Raw genomic sequence first — 21696 nt, 5'->3', positions numbered from 1 at the left:
TGAGAAATTTTCAGGTTTAAAAGTTGTTGTTGAGTGGACTATTTAGGATAGAGCCTCACCATCAGTAATGTTGTCTTTTAGTACAAAGTGTATATAGGTTGTGGGGAGAGAGAGAGAGAGAGAGAGAGTGTGTGTGTGTGTGTGTGTGTGTGTGTGTGTGAGAGAGAGAGAGAGAGAGAGAGAGAGGTGTTTTAAAAAATAAATAAGGCTTTTCAAAAGTAATCTAACAAGGCCCTACAGACTACTAATGCTAAGAAATATGTGAATTTTTAATCTTGAGATATTCAGATCCATTGTTTTTTTTTAAAGGTATTTGTTAAGGTCTTATTTTGTTCTAAGTGCTGGGGTAGATATAAGATAATCAGGTCAGACATAGTCTGTGTTCCCCAAAGGACTCACAGTCCAAATAGAAGGGAGAACAGATATCTCACCTCCCTTTTTACAGTTGATGAAACTGAAGCCCAGGGAAGTTAAGTGACTAGCCCAAGGTCACACAGTAGGTGATGGTGGAGCGAGGATTAGAACTCAGTTCCTCCAATTCCCAAGCCAGTGCTCTAAGCGCTCAATAAATACTATTGAATGAATGAATGAATGAATGAAACAGACTTCAAGGAACAGACCATTATTTCTGGACCCTCGCTTGTAATTGTGATTTTTAGAAAATTGTCTGATCTTTAAAATATTTTTCCTCCTGTTTTAGCCTTCACAGATCAAATTCAGCTGCCTGCCAGTGTCTAGAGTAGAATGCATGCTAAAACTGCCTTCCCTGGACCTGGTGTTTTCTTCAAATCGAGGGGAACTGGAGACTTTAGGGACCACCTACCCGACAGAGAGTTTGTCACCTGGCAGTAGCGCTTCTCTGAGTGGAGCAAAGACCTCAGCTAACAAAACCGGGACCCCAGGTATAAGAACGATACAAATAGAAATTCTTGCCGATAGTGTTCGGCTAAATACAACACCTGAATGGAATGTTTTGACCTGTTACAATGAGGCGGGGGTGTGGATGGTTTATTCTAGCAGTGCTGTTAAGATCATTGGAACGTAATCTCCCTGAGGGAAGGGTACATGTGTCTCTACTGTATTGTTTTTTCCCAAGCACTAGAGCAGTGCCCTGCTGAAAACAAGCACCCTCCAATACTATTGATCAGTCAATCAATGGTATTTATTGAGTGCTTTCCCTGTGCAGAGCACTGTAGTAAGTACTTGATTCCTGTTGCACACGAAATCATTTGGGGATGGAAGGATAAAGTAGAAAACTGAAGCCACTTCTAGTTCCGTTATTTTGTTAAGCCCTTATGATAATCTTCCAGAGTTTTCAAAAATCAAATATGATAATGAAAGATTCTTCAAAACAAAACTGTGCCTGCTAATATATTCTGCTCCCATTTGGCTAACGCTTTGCTCCAAAAATACCTTGAAGGACTGTGGTGTTATTGCACTGAGAACATCTGAAGCACTTAAGAACGTATTTTTATAACAAACCTTGTAGCAGTAAGCATGTGCTAGGATTATGGATGACAAATGTCTAGCTGCTGCCTAGAAGGAATCTGTGACAAATAGCCATATGGAGTCCTTGCCTTGGAGTTCCTTTTGACTGTATACATTGGTATCGATCGTCTTAGACAATAAAAATCATATTTACTCCTGTTTAATTCAGGTTCTTCTGGACTCGGGAGCCCTCTTGGCAGAAGCCGGCACAGCAGTAGTCAGTCAGACTTGACAAGCTCCAGCAGCAGTTCATCGGGACTGAGTTTCACCGCCTGCATGTCTGACTTCTCCCTTTATGTATTTCATCCATATGGAGCAGGGAAACAAAAGACTGCTGTTTCTGGCCTTACCCCTGGATCTGGAGGACTAGGTGAATGGACAAGACCCCTTTGCCTTTTTGGGGATTTTTTTTGGAAATTTACTAATGTCTTTTGTCATTTTACAATTGCTTTTTCAGAAATCACAGTGTCCCAGAGAAAGGGGGCTGTTTCACAATCTAACATCCCAAATCCCTGAGTTGGGTTAGAACTAATGAAATTCTACACTATAACTCGCGGTGAGCAGGGAATGTGTCTACCAACCCTACTATATTGTACTCTCCCAAGCGCTTAATACTGTGCTCTGCATTCAGTCATTTCTCAGTAAATACAATTGTAAAAGGTCAATGGCTTTTCTACAGAAGTGACCTACTGCACAACTTGGAATGTTTTCATCATTTTTAATCTAAATTTCACCTCTTTGAATAAGGAAATTGGATTTGAGGGCATTTGTAAGTGTTTAGTTTGAATTTAAATGGTTTCACATTCCCTTCTTGGTAGGCAACGTCGATGAGGAGCCTACTTCGGTCACTGGGCGGAAAGACTCCCTTAGTATAAACCTGGAGTTTGTGAAAGTGAGCTTATCTCGAATAAGGCGTTCCGGCGGCGCTTCGTTTTTTGAGATTCAAGCTGCAAGCAAATCTGCAAGCAAGATGGATACTACATTAATAAATATATCTGGTATGTTTGTTTTCATCCGTTTCTTGGTCAATATACTTTTCCCCTCCATATTATGATCATTCAGAAATCCCCCAGGATTTGATCCAAGAAACCATGTCCCAAACCAACACCCGCAACATGTTTAATATGTCTTGCTCTCTTCTCCCTTCATGTCTGTGGGTCTTTGCTACTACTGCGTTGTAATATAAAATTATCGAATTTCAAAAAATGTTTTGCTGTTTCCTTCTTTGAACTGTTTAGGAAAATAATAAAAATGCCCGGCAGTTGCTCTGGTATTCCACAAAATACATCTCTTTGGGAAAATGTCAGTATTCTAGATCTCCCTGATTTTTTACTCTTCCCATTCCTTCCCTACTGTGCTTGAATGGAGTTTCTATCAAAGCTGGCAAATGCTTTTGAAGCTTTGTCACTGGAACCATAAGACCACTTGAACACGACTTTTGAGGCAGTGTTGCAAGACCATAGTAGCCCTTTGACCTTGCCTCCTAAATGCCCTCAGAACCTCCACTTTCTCTTGAATTCACTTCTGACCTTTTAATGCCAGTTAAAAGTTTAAAAGAAAATAGAAAATGAGTTTATCACTATCATATTTGCTGATCTGGTATCAGTTGGGAGGATATAGCTATATTTATTAATTGTAACCTTATTGTGGAGTTGGTTCTGTGAATACGTGCCTTCATTTCTTATTGTAGAAACCCAAAGCTCTGGGTACAGTGCATCACTGTGTCCTACCCATTTCCCTCTCTCTGTCCTTTCCCCCCATTCCTTGGAAACCACTCGTGAAAATATACTTAGAATCTTAATTCTAAAATTTGACATGTATGTATTGTGTTTCAGCTGTGTGCGATATAGGATCAGCTTCCTTTAAATATGATATGCGTCGGCTCAGTGAAATCCTGGCCTTTCCAAGAGCTTGGTACAGAAGAAGTATTGCCCGGCGCCTTTTTCTTGGAGATCAAACCATAAATTTGCCAGGTAGGTCTTACTTCAGAGTTATTATAATTAAGTTGCTAAGGTTAAAATTTGATTAGGAAATAATGTTCTCAAATACAATAAAAAAGTTGGGCAATCTTTTTTTTTAAACGGTGTCACTGAATATTGCTATTGCTTTAGGATGCACATATCACAGAGCACTCCGGGTTTATGTAGACTAAAAAAATGGAGGCAGTAAATCTCTCCTGTCCCCCTTTCTTCAGCTCTGGGTGGGAGCTCAGAGCACAGTGCATGCTGCTGTCCTCTGCTTTCTTCATTTTTTGCTGGTGGCAGCAATTGGGGGAATTCCTCCACCCCTCATTGTAAATAAATCCTTTTCCGTAGTTCTCCCATAATTCCCCCAATGGGAGAACTACGGAAAAGGATTTATTTACAGTGAGGGGTGGAGGGTGGGAAGAGTGTGAGCTGGAAAGGGAAGATAGGGGAAGAGTCATCAGGGTAGAGAAGCCGCCTAACCTAGTGAAAAGAGCATAGGCCTGGGAGTTAGAGGGCCTGGGTTCTAATCCCAGCTCCATCCCTTATCTGCTTTTTGACTTTGGGCAATTCACTCAACCTCTCTGGGCCTCAGTTACCTCGTCTGTAAAATGGGGATTACGACTGTGAGCCCCATGAGGGGCAAGAATCGTGTCTAACCTGATTAGCTTGTACCTACCCCAGTGCTTAGTACAGTGTCTGGCACATAGTAAGCACTTAACAAATACCATTTAAAAAAAAAAAAAACTCACTTCAGTTAGAAAACCCAGTTCAATTTGTTTACTCCTGGCCTTTCTCACTTTTGTGCTAGCATCTGGCCCTGGAACTCCTGATTCCATTGAAGGAGTAAGCCAGCACCTATCCCCGGAATCCTCCCGGAAAGCTTACTGTCGGACCTGGGAGCAGCCCAGCCAGTCATCTTCCTTCACTCACATGACCCAAGCTAATAATGTTTTCAACGAACACATGACCAACAGCAACATGTCACCAGGGGCAGCCGTTCAGAACCTAAAATCCCCAGCATCGGTAAGATCCAGAAGTGTATCCGACTCTTCAGTTCCCCGGAGAGGTAAGTGAAAATTAAAGCTAGAGATGTTCCAGCCAGATTTCTCACTATCCACGCTTATGAAATGTAGTGCAGTCGGTTCTCTTACGATGGGGAGGTGGTGTTCTCAAAGAGCCTGCCCTAAAGAAAATTTGTAGCGTTGGGCTTCGATTACGTGCACAACTGTTTCTTCCAACACCAAATCGTGTCCTGTCATGTCATCCTATCCAAACATAGTGCAAATGAGAATTATGGGAGAACTGACGGGAGGTTTTTTGGTTTTGATATCCTCAGAGGAGACCCTCATTCCCATGTGTCTACCTCGAGTAGAGAGAGCTGTGTTGCTGTCACAGGTTAACAGTTGTAATGATAATTGTAATAACCATTCTTATTGTGGTTTAGGTTAAGCACTTACTATGTGCTGAGCAGTGGGGTACATAGGAGGTAATCAGACCAGAAATAGCCTCTGCCCTGAATGGCACTCACAGTCGAGATAAGGAGAGTAGTCATCTTGTCCCTGTTTTATAGATGAGGAAACCGAGGCACAGAGAGGTGAAGTGACTTTCCCAGGGTTTCATAGCAGGCCAGGTCTCCTGGCTCCTAGCCTACGCAATTTCCAGGAAATCACTCTGTTTCCCAAGCTGCTCTAAAGAAATCTGTTAGAGGAGCTAGGAATGAAGCTTGCTAGTAAAGTATATGTTTATTAAACTACTGGATGAATATATAAAATACCTATTTTTATTACATATATTAACATTACACTGATAACTTTGACAGAAGAGTTGTCTGTCTGTTTCGATAAACTGTCAAGGCTAGGATCTAAGCAAGCGTTTCCTTACAAGAAGTTCCCTTCATTTTGTAAAAGACTAAATAAGAATGATTAGTCATTTTCACTCAGATTGAAATAACGGTCACATTTTAGCAACAATATTTAAAAATTTTCCCACAGCATATACGTGGGTGGCTTGGAGAGTCACCATTACTTATGCCTGATTAGGACATTACAAGGCCAGGAAATCTCATTCTTGCATTAGTGGAAAAATGCACTGGTGAATTTCCAAAATTTACTCAGTACTATGTCGACTATTTTGCTAATAGTAAGAATGCTTAATTTGCTTTGTAATGTAATAGTCATTTGCGTGGTATACATTTTTGACTGGATTTATTATTTCTTTTTTAGATTCACTTTCAAAGACTTCAACTCCTTTTAACAAATCCAACAAAGCAGCAAGCCAACAAGGCACGCCATGGGAAACATTAGTCGTATTTGCTATTAACCTGAAACAGCTGAATGTTCAAATGAACATGAGCAATGTGATGGGCAATACTACGTAAGATATCCATTCGAAAATTTTCTTGGGTATTTGTGTCATAATAATCTGTTATTTCAAATAGTTGGAAGATAAAGGAAAATCATATTTTCCAAATTTGAGGTAATCTGCAATCTTGTGATTGCTTTTGAAAATAATTTCCTTAATTTTCATCGGAGAACAAAAGGACAACTCCAGGGGTACATTGAGCCTGTATTTTGCCTCTTCCTGGGAAGAGTACAAGTCGAAATATTTTAAATCAACCACAAAGCAATCTCTGAATATGATCAAGATAATAAAACACCCTCTCTGGAGAGGAGCAGTGTGTATGTTTGCTCTCACTTAATATTGTGGCCTGAGCGACATATTTCAAGGAAATAAATGAAAGCTTAGACAGTAATCTGGATCAGATCTGATTGAATGATGTGGTTGAAGCCATACAGCTTTTGAGGGATGGATCTCTGCTTCCTTCTCAGGGCCAGATTGGTAGTCATCTCACTCTGCTTACTTCGTTTTCTTCTGTTGATGAACAAACTCACAATATCTGCAGTTTTAGGAGGCCTGTTCTCTTTCATGTGTCCATTCCAGGTGTGCCTCAGATTTAAATCAAGGTCGGAAGCATTTTGTGTAGTTGTGCAGATTTCACTCACTTCGTGTTCACTGCCGATTTGGTGATTTGAGAGGCTCCAGGAGCTCAAAAGTGTATCTAATGCTCTCCCTCCCACCTCCCAAATCTTACAGCTGGACCACCAGTGGTTTGAAAAGCCAAGGCCGTCTTTCAGTGGGCAGTAATCGAGACCGAGAGATTAGCATGTCCGTTGGTCTGGGTAGATCACAGCTGGACTCAAGGGGAGGAGTAGTTGGCGGTACCATAGATGTTAACACTTTGGAAATGGTCGGTAAGTTGGAATGCAGAATTGACTTACTGATTTTTTTTCATGATATTTGTTATTAATAATAAGAATAATAATAATAATGGCATTTATTAAGTGCTTACTATGTGCAAAGCACTGTTCTAAGCGCCGGGGAGGTTACAAGGTGATCAGGTTGTCCCACGGGGGGCTCACAGTCTTAATCGCCATTTTCCAGATGAGGTAACTGAGGCCCAGAGAAGTGAAGTGACTTGCCCAAAGTCACACAGCTGACAGTTGGCGGAGCTGGGATTTGAACCCATGACCTCTGACTCCAAAGCCCATGCTCTTTCCATGGAGCCACGCTGCTTCTCTAGATGCCAATTGTCTGGACCATCATGGTGACTGTTTGGATGGAGGGAGAAGGGGTGATCTTGGAAATGTGTTGTGAAATGCCAACAGAGGCATCTCACCGACTGTGGGGGTTGAATGAGAGCAAGGAGCAGCTTGGCCTAGTGGAAAGAGCATGGGCCCACAAGTCAGTGAACCTGGGTTCTAATTCCAGCTCTGCCTCATACCTGCTGTGTGACCTTGGCAAGTCACTTCATTTCTCTGGGCCTCAGTTCCCTCATCTGCAAATGGGGATTCAATACGTGTCCTTCCTTCTACTTGGACTGTGAGCTCTGTGTGGGACTTGATTTCCTTGCATCCACCCCAGCACTTAGTACAGTGAGTGGCATATAGCAAGCACTTAATAAATACCAGAATTGTCATCATCATTACCAGAATGAGTCAGAGAAAAGAAAAGGTAGCAGACTAGAGGGGTGGGGGGAATGTGATGGGGATTTTGAGATGGAGGTGAAAATTTGGGAGAGATGATGAAAAGTTTAGTTTTGGACATATGTAACTCAAGGTGTCAGCGGGACATTCACGTATAGGTGCCCTGGAGGAAGAAGGAAATGATGAGATTGAGAGGTTGGGGCTAGTGAGATAAATTTGGGAGTCTTATAGTTTTAAAGAAACCCCACAAAACTCGTAAATATATAAAAGAATGTGGATTAATGCAAAGAATGTTTTCCCCTCAGTTCTTGATCTATAACCGTTAATTGTTTGTATTTTAGCTCATATTTCTGAACATCCAAACCAGCAACCCAGTCACAAAATTCAGATCACCATGGGCTCTACTGAAGCACGTGTTGATTATATGGGATCAAGTATTCTCATGGGTATCTTCAGTAATGCTGATCTTAAGTTACAGGATGAGTGGAAAGTGAACCTGTACAACACTTTGGATTCAAGCATGTCTGATAAAAGGTATCATGCAACACATTTTTCCTTTCTGCTCATCGATTCTGTCTCAGATATTTTACTTCTTATTTTCATATTTCCTGAATTCTTTTATTCCAGCATATTATTTTATTTGGGGCAGTATAGAGTGAGAAGCAAACGAACATAAACATTATGATTTCTTTTGTGATCTAGTGAAATTTTTGTTCATGGTGATTTGAAGTGGGACATTTTCCAAGTGATGATTTCACGGTCAACCACACCCGACTTGATAAAAATAGGAATGAAGCTCCAGGAGTTCTTCACGCAGCAATTTGACACTAGCAAACGTGCTCTGTCTACCTGGGGGCCAGTTCCTTATCTGCCACCGAAGACTGTGACCAATAACTTCGAGAAAAATTCGCAAGAACAATGTAAGAAATCTACTTTATGCTTTGATATTTTAGTTCTCACTCAGGATCTTAAAGCATCTGCACCGAGATAAAAATTTTCATGTTTGTAAAAGTTTTAACAACTGCCTCATTTTAGCAAGTTCTTCACTCAGAAAATGCATTATTCCCTGTCAGGGAAATAAGATGTCAGCTAGGTATGTACGTCTCTAGACTGTTAGCTCGCTGTGGGCCGTGAATGTTTCTGCTAACTCTGTTGTGTTGTCTTTCCAAAGTGCTTAGTACAGTGCTCTGCACACAGTGAGAGCTCAATAAGTACTCTTGATTGATTGATTCTTTAAACAAGAGGTGTTGACTAAGAGTTTTTCCATAGCTCTAAAAATGTATTATGGGTGTCAGATAAGCTTAACACCCAATTTGGCCCTTGGCATTTTAGGTAGTTATGGTATTTTACATTTACAGTGTGCCAAGCACTGTCCTACATACACAAATACAGCTGATCAGACACAGTTCCTTTGCCATCCATTCCTCACAGTGGACGAGAGGTTAGACAAAAGGTTCCCTGGAAGGTCACTGAACTATTCCAACTTCCTCTTACCGTCAGTCAAATTTAACTTTTTTTAATCTTATAGCAAGTTGGAAATCAACATCACTTTGTATATCAAAACAAAAAACGACACCAAGGATGATGTCGTTTCTAGAAAGAAGTTTATTTTCCCTTGATAGCATTTGACTTTTTTTTATCTGGAACCATTCATTTGAGACTCAAGCTATAGGGTGAGTAGTTGAGCTTGGTTTAGAAAATGTTTTTGTTTTGGGTGTTTTTTTTGGATTAGCATGTGGCACTCTCAAGCTATAGGATGAATATTTGAGCTTGGTTTAGAAAATGTTGTGGGTTTTTTTTCGGATTAATATGTGGCACTCAAAGATAACTAACCTTTAAAAAGACTTTCTGGTTATCTCAGAGTCTGCTCGTGCCTAATTGGACTATGTGCTGTTCTAGAGAAAAGGCCAACCTGCCGGGGTGAAATAGGATCCCGACTAGACATATTTTGGCGGGGATGCATGATTTAATCCAGTGTGTCTGAATCTGTGAAGTAACAGTCTTGAGTCAATTTTAACTACTGCTATTCATAATGGTGATGCCTTAAATTGATTTTCCAAAGCACTTTAAAATAATTAATTTGACTTCAAGACATCACTATGGGGTATTATTCCCATTTTACAGATGCATTAACTGAAGACTATTTTTGTGGTATTTAAGTGCTTACTGTGTGCTAGGCACTGTACTAAGTGCTGAGGTAGTTACAAACCAGTCAGCTTAAATACAGTCCATGTCCCACAGGAGGCTCCCAGTCTTAATCCCCATTCTACAGATGAGGTAACTGAGGCAGAGAGAAGTGAAATGACTTGTCCAAGGTCACACGGCAGCCAAGTGGTGGATCTGAGATTAGAACCCAGGTCCTCGGACTCCCGGGGGTGTGCTCTCTCCACCAGGCCACAATGCTTCTCTGTGACTTGGTCACTCAGCATGTTCCTAGCAAAGTCTGAACTAGAATTTGTGTGTCTGTAACATCATTTTTGCCCTCTTTCCACCAGAGAGCACCACTTACCGTTAACTCTAGTTACCAACAGTTAATTTTTGTTATTTCAAAAACACTGTCTTTACCACAAATTATTTTATCTCTAGTGTATTTCCTTTTTGTCCTCGTTTATCTTTTGGAAAGTGAGATCAGCTACCAGAAGCCTAATGTTTTGCTTGCAGCAATAGACTAGCCACACCCTTCCTTTGAAGCCGTAAAATCATCATCATCATCATCAATCGTATTTATTGAGCACTTACTATGTGCAGAGCACTGTACTAAGCGCTTGGGAAGTACAAATTGGCAACATATAGAGACAGTCCCTACCCAACAGTGGGCTCACAGTCTAAAAGGGGGAGACAGAGAACGAAACCAAACATACTAACAAAATAAAATAAATAGAATAGATATGTACAAATAAAATAGAGTAAAAAATATGTACAAACATGAATACATATATACAGGTGCTGTGGGGAAGGGAAGGAGGTAAGATGGAGAGGGGGACGAAGGGGAGAGGAAGGAAGGGGCTCAGTCTGGGAAGGCCTCCTGGAGGAGGTGAGCTCTCAGCAGGGCCTTGAAGGGAGGAAGAGAGCTAGCTTGGCGGATGGGCAGAGGGAGGGCATTCCAGGCCCAGGGGATGACGTGACAAAATCCCCTCAAGCGTGACATTCCGGGGCCAGGACCCCATAAAGCCAGATGAGGGAGGTACCCTGCCTCACTCTGTCTCCCATCTTATTCAACTGTATTTATTGAGCACTTACTATGTGCAGAGCACTGTACTAAGGGCACGGGCATGGCTGGACCCTCTCTGACTTCTGGGTGGGAAGAAGAGTCTTTTTAATAAAAATAATAATAATAATAATGATGGCATTTATTAAGCGCTTACTATGTGCACAGCACTGTTTTTAGGAAGAGGAGTTGAATATACCCAGCAGAAATCTCAGGCTTATTTGGCGGTTGCAGGTAATTTGAATCTGCACATTGGACAGCATGTTGGGCATATCCCAGGATATCGTTCCAAGCCCCCGAAGACCTGGTAATAATCCACACAAGTCTGACCCAGAAATGTCTTAAGCTGCTCTGCCCCAGCTTGATTTGTCTAGATAGTAGTCTACCAAAGTAAAACAACTAAAATCAAGAAGTCAAAACACAGTTAAACCACTAGTCCTTTTGAGGAATTCTCCATACCATTCCAGTGATATGGCTCTGCCAGGCCTCCTCTTCTCCAGGAACCCGCTGGCTAAAGGAACAGCTGCCATGTGTCTGTGAGCATTTTTAAGACCCAACATGAACGGGCTCCTTCCCCCTCCAGCCACCTCGAAGCCCAGCTCAGCCCTACTACTGAAACTTCCCCTTCCACTGGCACACCACAAGTCGCCGACTGTCTGATTCTACCTTGTTTCTTCCCTTCCATCTTCGGAAGATCACAAACGCATCTGAATTTGTGCGTATTTGTGTGTGTTTTTTGCAGTGCTGGACGCAGCTCACCACCGCCACTGGCCAGGAGTATTGAAGGTGGTGTCGGGGTGCCATATATCCTTATTTCAGATACCGTTGCCAGAGGACGGAATGCAGTTTGGAGGATCGATGAGTCTGCATGGGAATCACATGACGCTGGCTTGCTTCCACGGCCCTAATTTCCGCTCAAAGTCATGGGCGCTCTTTCACTTAGAAGAACCTAACATTGCGTTTTGGACAGAAGCCCAGAAGATCTGGGAAGATGGTAACTAGAACGATCGTGCTCTTTGTAAATACGTTATCTTCAGATTTTGAATTGAGAATTTCTTAGTACATTTCCCAACAGTTGTATGTTTTCCTTATTCAGTGGGTATGGCTTTTTGAGTTTGGAAAAATAGAATTTAAGAGGTCAGTTAGCAGGACCATTTTTAAGTTGGGATTGAAAATTTAAATGTTTTGGATTGTCATAATTTACATAATTCATGACTAGTAGCTGAATGGCAAATGGTAATATTCCTTCCCTGCATTTATAAAGTAAGCAAATCAGTAAACAAAGCTCAGCATGACAACGACCTCTTGACATACACTGAAATGTTAAAATCCTATAGTTGGGGCAACAAACTTTTTCTATCAATCCAAAACTTTTCTGTAGCCAGATCTTCATTTTACAATTTCAGTTCCACATGGGATGGAAATTATTTCTGACACCAGAGATGAGCACATGCTGACCCCAGGAGGCCTTAATCCAGGCAAATTCCAGACTATTTTCAGAAATCCCCCAGGAACAAAGTTTGAGGCATTTAAAATTATTCAGGTCCTCCAAGTGTTACATTCCAAAATTCATGTAAATTCAATGGACAAAAATGGAAATGTGGACCAGTATCCACACAAATTTGTATTTGTTATTTTTGGTATGAACTGCTCACTATGTGTGAAGCCCCAGCATAAATACCGTATAATCAGATTGGACACAGTCCAAATGCATGCACTCAAATGGACTTAATTGAACATGGATGAATTGGGAGGGATTTGCTTATCATTACAAGCCTATCTCAGCAGCAAAAATGTTAAAAGGTCGTAAATTTTTAAAAAGTCTATTTGGGTTTAGCTCTAATTGAACCTATATATATAGCTATATCTATATGTATACATTATGTATGTGGGTGAGATTGAAAATCTAGTTAAATTTGAGTTAAACCATGGAAGTCCATATCCTACTTATGCTGGATCTGGCATTATCGGCCTAGATAGGACTGAATTTTACTGGCAATATGTGGATTGTCTAAAGATCTGGGACATATTAGAGGTCTGTTTGGGGCTTCTCCCTGCTGTCCTCTCCCCTCCCCTTCCATCCATCCGTTCGAACACCACAAATCTTAAATATGACTGTCACATTTCCTGATTGGGCATTGTGCAATGAAATGGCAGGCCCTGGTACCATGGGGTGCTGCCTTGCCAGTGGTCCATCTGTAAACTCCTCTTAGAGAGAAGAAAAAAGCAGTTGGAGAGGCTGAGCAGAAATTTTCCCAGAAGAAAGGATGTTTTGTCCTTTTAGCTCTGATGGGCAGTGGGGGCACATAGGAAGCAGATTAAAGCGATTGATTTATCGTCCACTTTCCTCTTCCCTTCTCCAGTACCCCATTTTTGCAGTCTGCCTAAGCCACTTGTCCCCAGTACAGGAGACCTGACGTGATATATTTAGTTCTGTTCTTCCCTGAAGCCACCCCACCCTGTACTTATGCCTGTGTCTCTTGGAGGATCATGGAGGTGACACAGTGACGCTCCCCACCGCCTCAGCTCCTTCTGGCAACCCACCCCTCTGGACTGCCCACGGCACTAGCTCCAGGCCGTTCCTGGAGTTCTCTGGCTCAGCTCTCCTTCAGGGACTTGGGAATAGGTGGGCTGGAAGTGTCCGGTCAGCTGCACCACAGACATCTAACCTCCTTGCTGTGAGACTTTGAGGCTGAGATTAATCTTCCCAGCTGAATCACTGTATTGCCAAGATTACAGCTTGCACACTGTGGCTAGAACTCCAGGAGGACAAAGGCAGGCCACCACAGGTGCCACACACATTTTAGGGTTGCCACCACTTTCTCCAGCCTTGCCTCCACATAGGGTTGCCTCTATGTCCCGATAAGATGGGTTTCAGGGGTGGACTTTATAAATATATCCTGAAGACTTCAAGAGTTATGCACCCTAATGAGTCCAGGTCCCACTGCTTTGAGTGTGCTACAGAAGCTCTTTCTAGTCCTTAAAGATGCTCCGTGTAACCTGATAACTCTTCCTTGGGCCAGGTTCCAGTGATCACTCCACATACATTGTGCAAACACTGGATTTTCATTTGGGTCACAATACCATGGTCACCAAACCCTGTGGCGCTTTAGAGAGTCCCATGGCAACAATAACCAAGATAACCAGACGCCGCCATGAAAATCCACCCCATGGAGTGGCCAGTGTAAAAGAATGGTTCAATTATGTGACTGCAACGAGGAATGAAGGTTAGTCCTGTGGATCTTCTGGTCTGGAGCCTTTTGAAAAAGGTCGTTGAAGAGTTTTAAATGGATGAAACTTTGACCCGAAGAGATCTCTTCACTTTCTGGGAACGTTGTTGTAAATTAGAACAGAGTGAAACTAAGGTACATTTTTTCTGGGAATGAATAATAGGTTTGCAGATCTCTCTTACCAGGAGATTTACAACCTAGTTTCCATTTGATGTATTTCACCACTCTAGAAGAAAAATTGAGATGATTTGGATGTTCTCACTTCCCTTGGAGTTTTTATTATTTCTAGAAGGCCAGATCTCAGTTTGCTTTGGAAAATTGAAATGGATTGCAGCATGATTAGAGCTGCAGTTAGTGATTCTTGAGAATAACGTGTTCGTTCTAGGTGAGTTCTTCTGTAAGTGGGAAGCAGTGGGATCTGCTGCGAGGTGGTGTAGATGAGATCAGGATCAGAGACTTGGAGGGTTCCTGCCTGGTGATTATTTGAGGGCAAAGAGCTGAGAGTTTGAAAGTGACCTTTTACAAGGAGGAAAGAGTCCTAGTTTAGAGACAGAATGTGACAGTTGAGAAGATGCTTGGATACATAAAACTGAAAGGGAGCTGTGAAGTATTTCCAGTGCCTCAAAAGCCCTAGTTCCATGTCTGACGTAGAGAAGTCAAAGAAATCCTTGAAATTTCAGTGCATAAGTAGGCTGGGCCCTTGCTATGAAAGCAGTTTCTTTCCTCAAATTTTGGACGGTTTTAATTTCTTAACTCCTTATATGTCGACTATATAGGGTGATTCGTCTGAAAAGTATACCCAAATCATCCAAAACCTCCTCTGAACATCTGGGTGGATAGAGCCCTGTCAGATATACCTGGAGGATGTCTCAAACTACCAACCGTGACTTTGTGTTTAAATTTTCCCTATTGAATGAATGAGTCCCGCAGTGTAAAGTTCACTTGACTTGCTGGATGCTTTGTGTATTTTTTGGCTAAACAGAGGTGGCAAGCATTGATTCAATGTGGCTTCTCTTCTTTTCTCCTGCAGAGCTGAACCTGCTCCGAAATGTCGATGCCAATAATGCAGAGAGCAGCACCACTGTGAAGAGCTCCAGCTTGCTTAGCGGCTTCCGGGGCGGGTCCAGTTACAATCATGAAACAGAAACCATCTTTGCCTTACCCCGGATGCAGCTGGACTTCAAATCCATTCACGTTCAAGAACCACAGGAACCTTCAATCCAGGGTGCAGTAGTTGTCTTTCTCTTTTCCATCCCCTGATGGTCAAGACTATCTTTTGAGTTGGGGCTGGGGGAGGAAAGTGACTGCAGTTACCTAGGAAACTGTAGTTAGCCCCAAGTTGCAATCCGGTGGTGTTCAGTTGATGCTCTGTATCTTTAACAAGTTCATAGACGGTAATTTTGGATGCTTTTCCTGAAAGGACTAGAGAGGAACAGGTTCCCCACACAAAACTAGGGACCCTCTTTGAATTAGGTGCTTCTTAATGAGAGCTGCAAATAATGGGATAGGAAACTGGGAAGAAGAAAAAGGCCAGTGTAAAGGGGAAAATTAAGGAAAGCCCAAGAAAGAGAGGAGAAGGTCCTGGGAATAGAGGTGGGATCCCGCTGTCCCATGAAAATGGAGAGCCTATGTTCGGTGGAGGCCCCATTCCAACCCAGTCTGAGCCAAGCGTGGCCCATCCCAAAGCTCCAGCCCGGTCCACTGGGGCCCAGCCTCAGGTGTTTGGTTACCCTGTGGGCACACAGGGATGGATGCCTGTGTGTTTTGGGCAAACCCAGCGGCCTGGCACCCTGAGCCTGAAGGGCCCTGCTGCTCCCAGGGCCACCTTGCCTCGGCCATGTCCAGTTTTGCCAGGACCACTCATGTCCAGTGGGTTGACATTCAGGGTTCTGGGACAACTTCCCTGACTAGACTCCACTCTCTGAACCTCAATTTCGTCTATCCCACTACTGACCCCTTGCCCATATCCTCCCTCAGGCCCCTTCTTGTCCGATCATCCATCACTCTCTCCACCCTCTATACTGTCTTAAAATCACGTCTCCTCCAAGAGGCCTTCCCAGACTAAGCCCTTCATTTCCCTTATCCACCCTTCCCTCTGTCGACTATGCAGTGGTCTCCGTCCATTTAAGCACTTTGAAGCTGGCCCTAGCCCCCACAGTACTTTTGTGAGTATCCTTTTACTTGACCATTTCCCCTCTCTGTAATTTATTTTAATATCTGTCTCCCCCTGAAAATTCCTTGTGGGTGGGGATTGTGTTTACCATTTCTTTTTATATAGTACTTTTCCAAGCGCTTAAAATGCTCTCCACACAGCAAGTGATCAATAAATACCATTGATAGGTAACTCCCATGCTTTTCTGCCCTCTTTCTGAGACTGGGGAATGAGACAGGCTGTGTTCCATCTCACACACACTCCCTGGGAAGCCAGCGACCTGTAATTCAGTGTTGGGCTACTTCATATCAGCGTATGGTAGGGAGATGAAGGGGCAGTACAAAACTAAGCCTGTGACTTTTGTTGTTCCACAGACACCAACGTTAAACCAAAGGTCGAGTGCAGCGTGGTCACAGAATTTACCGATCACATTTGCGTGACTATGGATGCCGAGCTAATCATGTTTTTGCACGACTTGGTGTCTGCTTACCTAAAAGAAAAAGAAAAAGGTAGGCAGTACTCCCTTTCTCTCTTTGAATTACAGGGAAACTTGATTACCTTTGCTTGCCAGTGATATATGAGTTTTTCAGAAGTGATGGAGTCTCCTGTTGGGACTGATGAATAAGCCTAGGTCCTGCGACTCAGGTCAGAGAACCTCAGAAAGGATTGAATTTTAGTGCTAGGGGTTTGAGCAGTGCAACTCAGGCTCTCTCATCCCTGTGAGTCATCGTCTCGTGGGAGCATGGAGTGCAGTGGGCAAGAAGGTTGGCAGAGGTGAAATATTTTACCAAGAGCACGTGAAGGCCTTTTTTTTCCCCCTTGTAATCCTGGCACTGTGGGGGGACATTTTTGTATTTTCAAACCTTCAGTCTTCAATACAGGAAAATTGGATTTCTTTTTTCATCTTTCGGATTCTTTAAGTTGTGAACTGTGTGTTCCTCACTCAGTGCTGGTGATATTCTAAATTGGTTTCCAAAAATGTATGTTCTCCAATTCACGTCTCTTCCTTTTTTTTCCACAGCTATCTTTCCACCTCGAATTCTGTCCACTCGACCTGGACAGAAAAGTCCACTTACTGTTCACGATGACAGTTCCTCAGAAAAAGAAAGAGAGGACGGCATCAGTTATACTACTGTAGACTGGAGAGATTTTATGTGCAATACTTGGCATTTGGAACCCACACTCCGGTGCGTAGCACACGTAACCCAAGGGCAGCCATTCACTTTGTCAGTATCTCTGGAAATGCCTGGGGAAATGGGCTTCTAAAATTTAGCATGTTGGCACTGTCAACCAAGCATGCCAGTTTCTGTAGGGCAATTTTCAAAGCTTTTTCTCAGACTTATTCTCCTTGTGGGGGGAGAAGGAGGCTCTCACCATGACCAGGCATGGACCAGATTCCACTTGGGGCTTCACATCATCCCCCAGCTCCCAGCCTATCTGGAGTCTTCCAAATTCCATGCCCAGAAACTTTAGGGGCGCATGTATGTGCCCCTCCGATTTCCTTCATGCCAAAGGGAGAGAGTTGTTCATATTCCACCAGCTCCAATTCTAGACCCTCTCCAGAGTACCAGAGCTACCAGAGGAGGCTGGATGGGGATAACAAGCCATCGTGACTGCCCCTGTGGATTACATTCAGGAGCCAAGCTTGGGCTACTTGGGCTTATCTGAGCCAGTAGCTGTTCTATTGTACCCTGCCAAGGGCTTAGTACAGTACTCTGCACACAGTAATCATCAATAAATGTGATTCTCTGACTATTTGGATTCACTCCTTCCGTTCTTATGACCTCAAGGAAAGGAGGCAATGAATAGAAGCCACCTATGACTGGACCACTATTTCAGGCTGAGGGGAATCCTTACTTGGATGATCAGATAGCACCCAGGCCTCTATGTATTCCATTGCAATTCCAGTATCGCATAGCTATCTAATAGTGGGAATTAGAGAAAGGGCTTGTGGCCCTAAGGGAACAGAGCATAACCACTTCATCAGCTGTCACTGCCACTGCTTCTTCCCCTGCTCCGTCCCCACCAAACCCCAACATTATATTCATATTGGCAAAAACAACAGGGGCCTGACAGTTGAAGTTATATCTCTAGCCCTGTGGATGGCCCCTTTCAGGAGGTGGGAGAGATGGAGGACGCTTATAGCTTCCCCTTCCCCAACTCTCTCCAGCCTAGACCCTCAAAACTATGACAAGAACCTCTGTCAGAGTCCAAGAAGAGAATGTTAGAATGTGAGAGCCGCTGCCTTGTCCATGCTCTGAGGAAAAAGCCTCGTTTGATTTGTGCCAATTTCACACTTGATAGTTTCTCCACGGTGATGTCACAGGAAGTCAGATTTTCTTAACTTTCCTCAAATGATAGTGTTGTCCCCGGGCACTTGGTTAGAAACAACAGATTGCATGTTGTTGTTTTTTTAATGTGCCATGTTACAAACCAGTTATGGAAATGGAGTTCAGAGGAGACAACCTGTAGTCTGCTCTGTGGGTTAAGTAATAATCCAGGAGTGCTGCCATGCTACAGACTTGGGCAGGCCATTTGACAATTGGATGTTGCCAACCTAGCCTATTCCGGGATTGGAAATGCAAATATTCACTTACTTCCACACTCCACCTTACTGACATGTGAGAGACGAGTGATGGCCAGGAGGTTTGTGGAGAAACTCTAAGGAGTCTAGTTGCTTACTCACCCAGAGAATCCCTCATCGGCCCAGCCAACCATACAATTGCTTACCCAGATTTTAGGCCAAGAACCTACTGGTCATTCCCAATCAATCAATCGTATTTATTGAGCGCTTACTATGTGCAGAGCACTGTACTAAGCGCTTGGGAAGTACAAATTGGCAACACATAGAGACAGTCCCTACCCAACAGTGGGCTCACAGTCTAAAAGGGGGAGACAGAGAACAGAACCAAACATACCAACAAAATAAATAGGATAGAAGTGTACAAGTAAAATAAATAGAGTAATAAATATGTACAACCATATATACATATATACAGGTGCTGTGGGGAAGGGAAGGAGGTAAGATGGGGGGATGGAGAGGGGGACGAGGGGGAGAGGAAGGAAGGGGCTCAGTCTGGGAAGGCCTCCTGGAGGAGGTGAGCTCTCAGCAAGTGTTCAGGTTTAGGCCAGAAAGGTACAATTCACATCATCTAAGATTTACTGACCTAGAAGAGCGTTTTCAAAAGCTTGAGAGCCACAAGATTAAGAACTGTTTGAGATTGGAGCGGGTGGCGGGGAGAGAGCTCATCAGGACTGCAACATGTTGCACAGGCGGCTCTGCATAAGCTCACAACTTTTCGATTAGACACAGCCCACGTCCATCTTTATGATGCAACATAGGCCCAATATGTGTAGTAGTGGCTTGAGAGTTAAGGGCCCCTTGAAATGGTTCAAAAGTCCCAACTTCTGTATCGAGTAACATCATTAATTGGGGCCACTTCTCATTTCAGATTAATTTCTTGGACCGGCCGAAAGATCGACCCGGTAGGGGTTGACTACATTCTTCAAAAGTTGGGCTTTCATCATGCCAGGACTACTATTCCCAAGTGGCTTCAGCGAGGTGTCATGGACCCACTGGACAAGGTTCTGTCGGTCCTAATCAAAAAGCTGGGGACGGCCCTCCAGGATGAAAAGGAAAAGAAAGGAAAAGACAAAGAAGAACACTAAAAGCAACTGTAGCTGTGAAAGATAATTTTATTTCCGTTAAATTTATTCTCACTGAAGTATTTTATTGTATAGTGAAATTATTTTAAGTTTGATTCAAAGAGAATTCTAATGGCTTTTTCGCTCCTTCATTAAACATTCGTGAGTTTAATTGTTTACTGTGGTACTCTCCACCAGTTCGTATACAGTGAAGTATTGCATGATGTAAATTTTGTGAAATAAGAGAAACTGTGTAAATCTGCTGAGCATTCATAATTATGTGCAATATCATTCCTGCATCTTTAAAATATTTGCAGATTAACTGTGAATTTTTGAGACTCATTGGCTGGTCATAACTTAAATCTTGTTGATAATGTATTTTTTTTTGTCAGTGGCTTTTTTTCCTTTGTTATACTTGTATAAATTTATGTATATATGGTTTGTGGAACTGTGATATGATGGCCATAGTGCAAAACTATTGTTACTGCTGTAATAAAGTCTCATTAACTTGATTGAGATTTCTCTGGTTTGTATCTTTTATAGTTTATAGGTAATTCGTATAAATTAGCCTGTAGCCTGAAATTCATTTATTCATTCAGTTGTATTCATTCATTCATTCAATCGTATTTATTGAGCGCTTACTGTGTGCAGAGCACTGTACTAGCACTTGGGAAGTACAAGTTGGCAACATATAGAGACGGTCCCTACCCAACAGCGGGCTCACAGTCTAGAGGGGGGAGACAGAGAACAAAACAAAACATATTAACAAAATAAAATAGAATAAATATGTACAAATAAAATAGAGTAATAAATACAAAATTCAGGGATACCAAGAGTCCTAATCTTTCCCCCCCATAGTGTAAACTCGTCGTGGGCAGGGAATGTGTCTGTTTATTGTTGTATTGCACTATCCCAAGTGCTGAGTACGGTGCTCTGCACACAGTAAGCGCTCAGTAAATACAATTGATTGATTGAATGAATGAATGAATGCCTTCTAACTCTCCCCCTTCTAGACTGTGAGCCCACTGTTGGGTAGGGACCGTGTCTATATGTTGCCAACTTGTACTTCCCAAGCGCTTAGTACAGTGCTGTGCACACAGTAAGCGCTCAATAAATACGATTGAATGAATGAATGCCTTCTAACTCGATTGTTCCATCCCAAGTGCTGAGTACAGTGCTCCGCACACAGTAAGCGCTCAATAAATACGATTGAATGAATGAATGCCTTCTCACTCAATTGTTCCATCCCAAGTGCTGAATACAGTGCTCTGCACACAGTAAGCGCTCAATAAATACGATTGAATGAATGAATGCCTTCTAACAGGATTGTTCCATCCCAAGTGCTGAGTACAGTGCTCCGCACACAGTAAGCGCTCAATAAATACGGTTGAATGAATGAATGCCTTCTAACTCGAAGTGCTGAGCACAGTGCTGTGCACACAGTAAGCGCTCAATAAATACGATTGAATGAATGAATGCCTTCTAACTCGATTGTTCCATCCCAAGTGCTGAGTACAGTGCTCCGCACACAGTAAGCGCTCAGTAAATACGATTGAATGAACGAATTAACCATCCCAAGTGCTGAGCACAGTGCTCCGCACACAGTAAGCGCTCAATAAATACGATTGAATGAATGAATGCCTTCTAACTCGATTGTTCCACCCAAAGTGCTGAGTACAGTGCTCCACACACAGTAAGCGCTCAATAAATACGATTGAATGAACGAATGAACCATCCCAAGTGCTGAGTACAGTGCTCCGCACACAGTAAGCGCTCAGTAAATACGATTGAACGAATTAACCATCCCAAGTACTGAGCACAGTGCTCCGCACACAGTAAGCGCTCAATAAATACGATTGAATGAATGAATGCCTTCTAACTCGATTGTTCCACCCAAAGTGCTGAGTACAGTGCTCCACACACAGTAAGTGCTCAATAAATATGAATGAATGAATGAATGCCTTCTAACTCGATTGTTCCATCCCAAGCAGTGCTCCACACACAGTAAGCGCTCAATAAATAC

At 42.7% G+C, this 21696-nt stretch overlaps 1 protein-coding gene across 1 annotated transcript in view; it reads left to right on the top strand.

Moving 5' to 3' along the window:
- Positions 1 to 20185, top strand: part of KIAA1109 (KIAA1109 ortholog) — a 174169-nt gene extending 153984 nt beyond the window's left edge. Inside the window, exons 74-88 of the mRNA XM_038769136.1 lie at positions 701 to 902; positions 1658 to 1858; positions 2307 to 2486; positions 3324 to 3461; positions 4264 to 4521; positions 5678 to 5828; positions 6549 to 6706; positions 7780 to 7972; positions 8141 to 8358; positions 11389 to 11640; positions 13670 to 13873; positions 14907 to 15101; positions 16403 to 16537; positions 17050 to 17215; positions 19481 to 20185. Coding sequence (XP_038625064.1) covers positions 701 to 902; positions 1658 to 1858; positions 2307 to 2486; positions 3324 to 3461; positions 4264 to 4521; positions 5678 to 5828; positions 6549 to 6706; positions 7780 to 7972; positions 8141 to 8358; positions 11389 to 11640; positions 13670 to 13873; positions 14907 to 15101; positions 16403 to 16537; positions 17050 to 17215; positions 19481 to 19697 — 2868 coding nt within the window. The 3' untranslated portion in view covers positions 19698 to 20185. The remainder of the gene's footprint in view (positions 1 to 700; positions 903 to 1657; positions 1859 to 2306; positions 2487 to 3323; positions 3462 to 4263; positions 4522 to 5677; positions 5829 to 6548; positions 6707 to 7779; positions 7973 to 8140; positions 8359 to 11388; positions 11641 to 13669; positions 13874 to 14906; positions 15102 to 16402; positions 16538 to 17049; positions 17216 to 19480) is intronic.
- Positions 20186 to 21696: the final 1511 nt, after the last annotated feature.

Source organism: Tachyglossus aculeatus, chromosome X5 (assembly GCF_015852505.1).
Source record: "Tachyglossus aculeatus isolate mTacAcu1 chromosome X5, mTacAcu1.pri, whole genome shotgun sequence".
In the NCBI taxonomy this organism is placed as follows: domain Eukaryota; kingdom Metazoa; phylum Chordata; class Mammalia; order Monotremata; family Tachyglossidae; genus Tachyglossus; species Tachyglossus aculeatus.
This window is presented reverse-complemented; position numbering and strand designations above follow the sequence as displayed.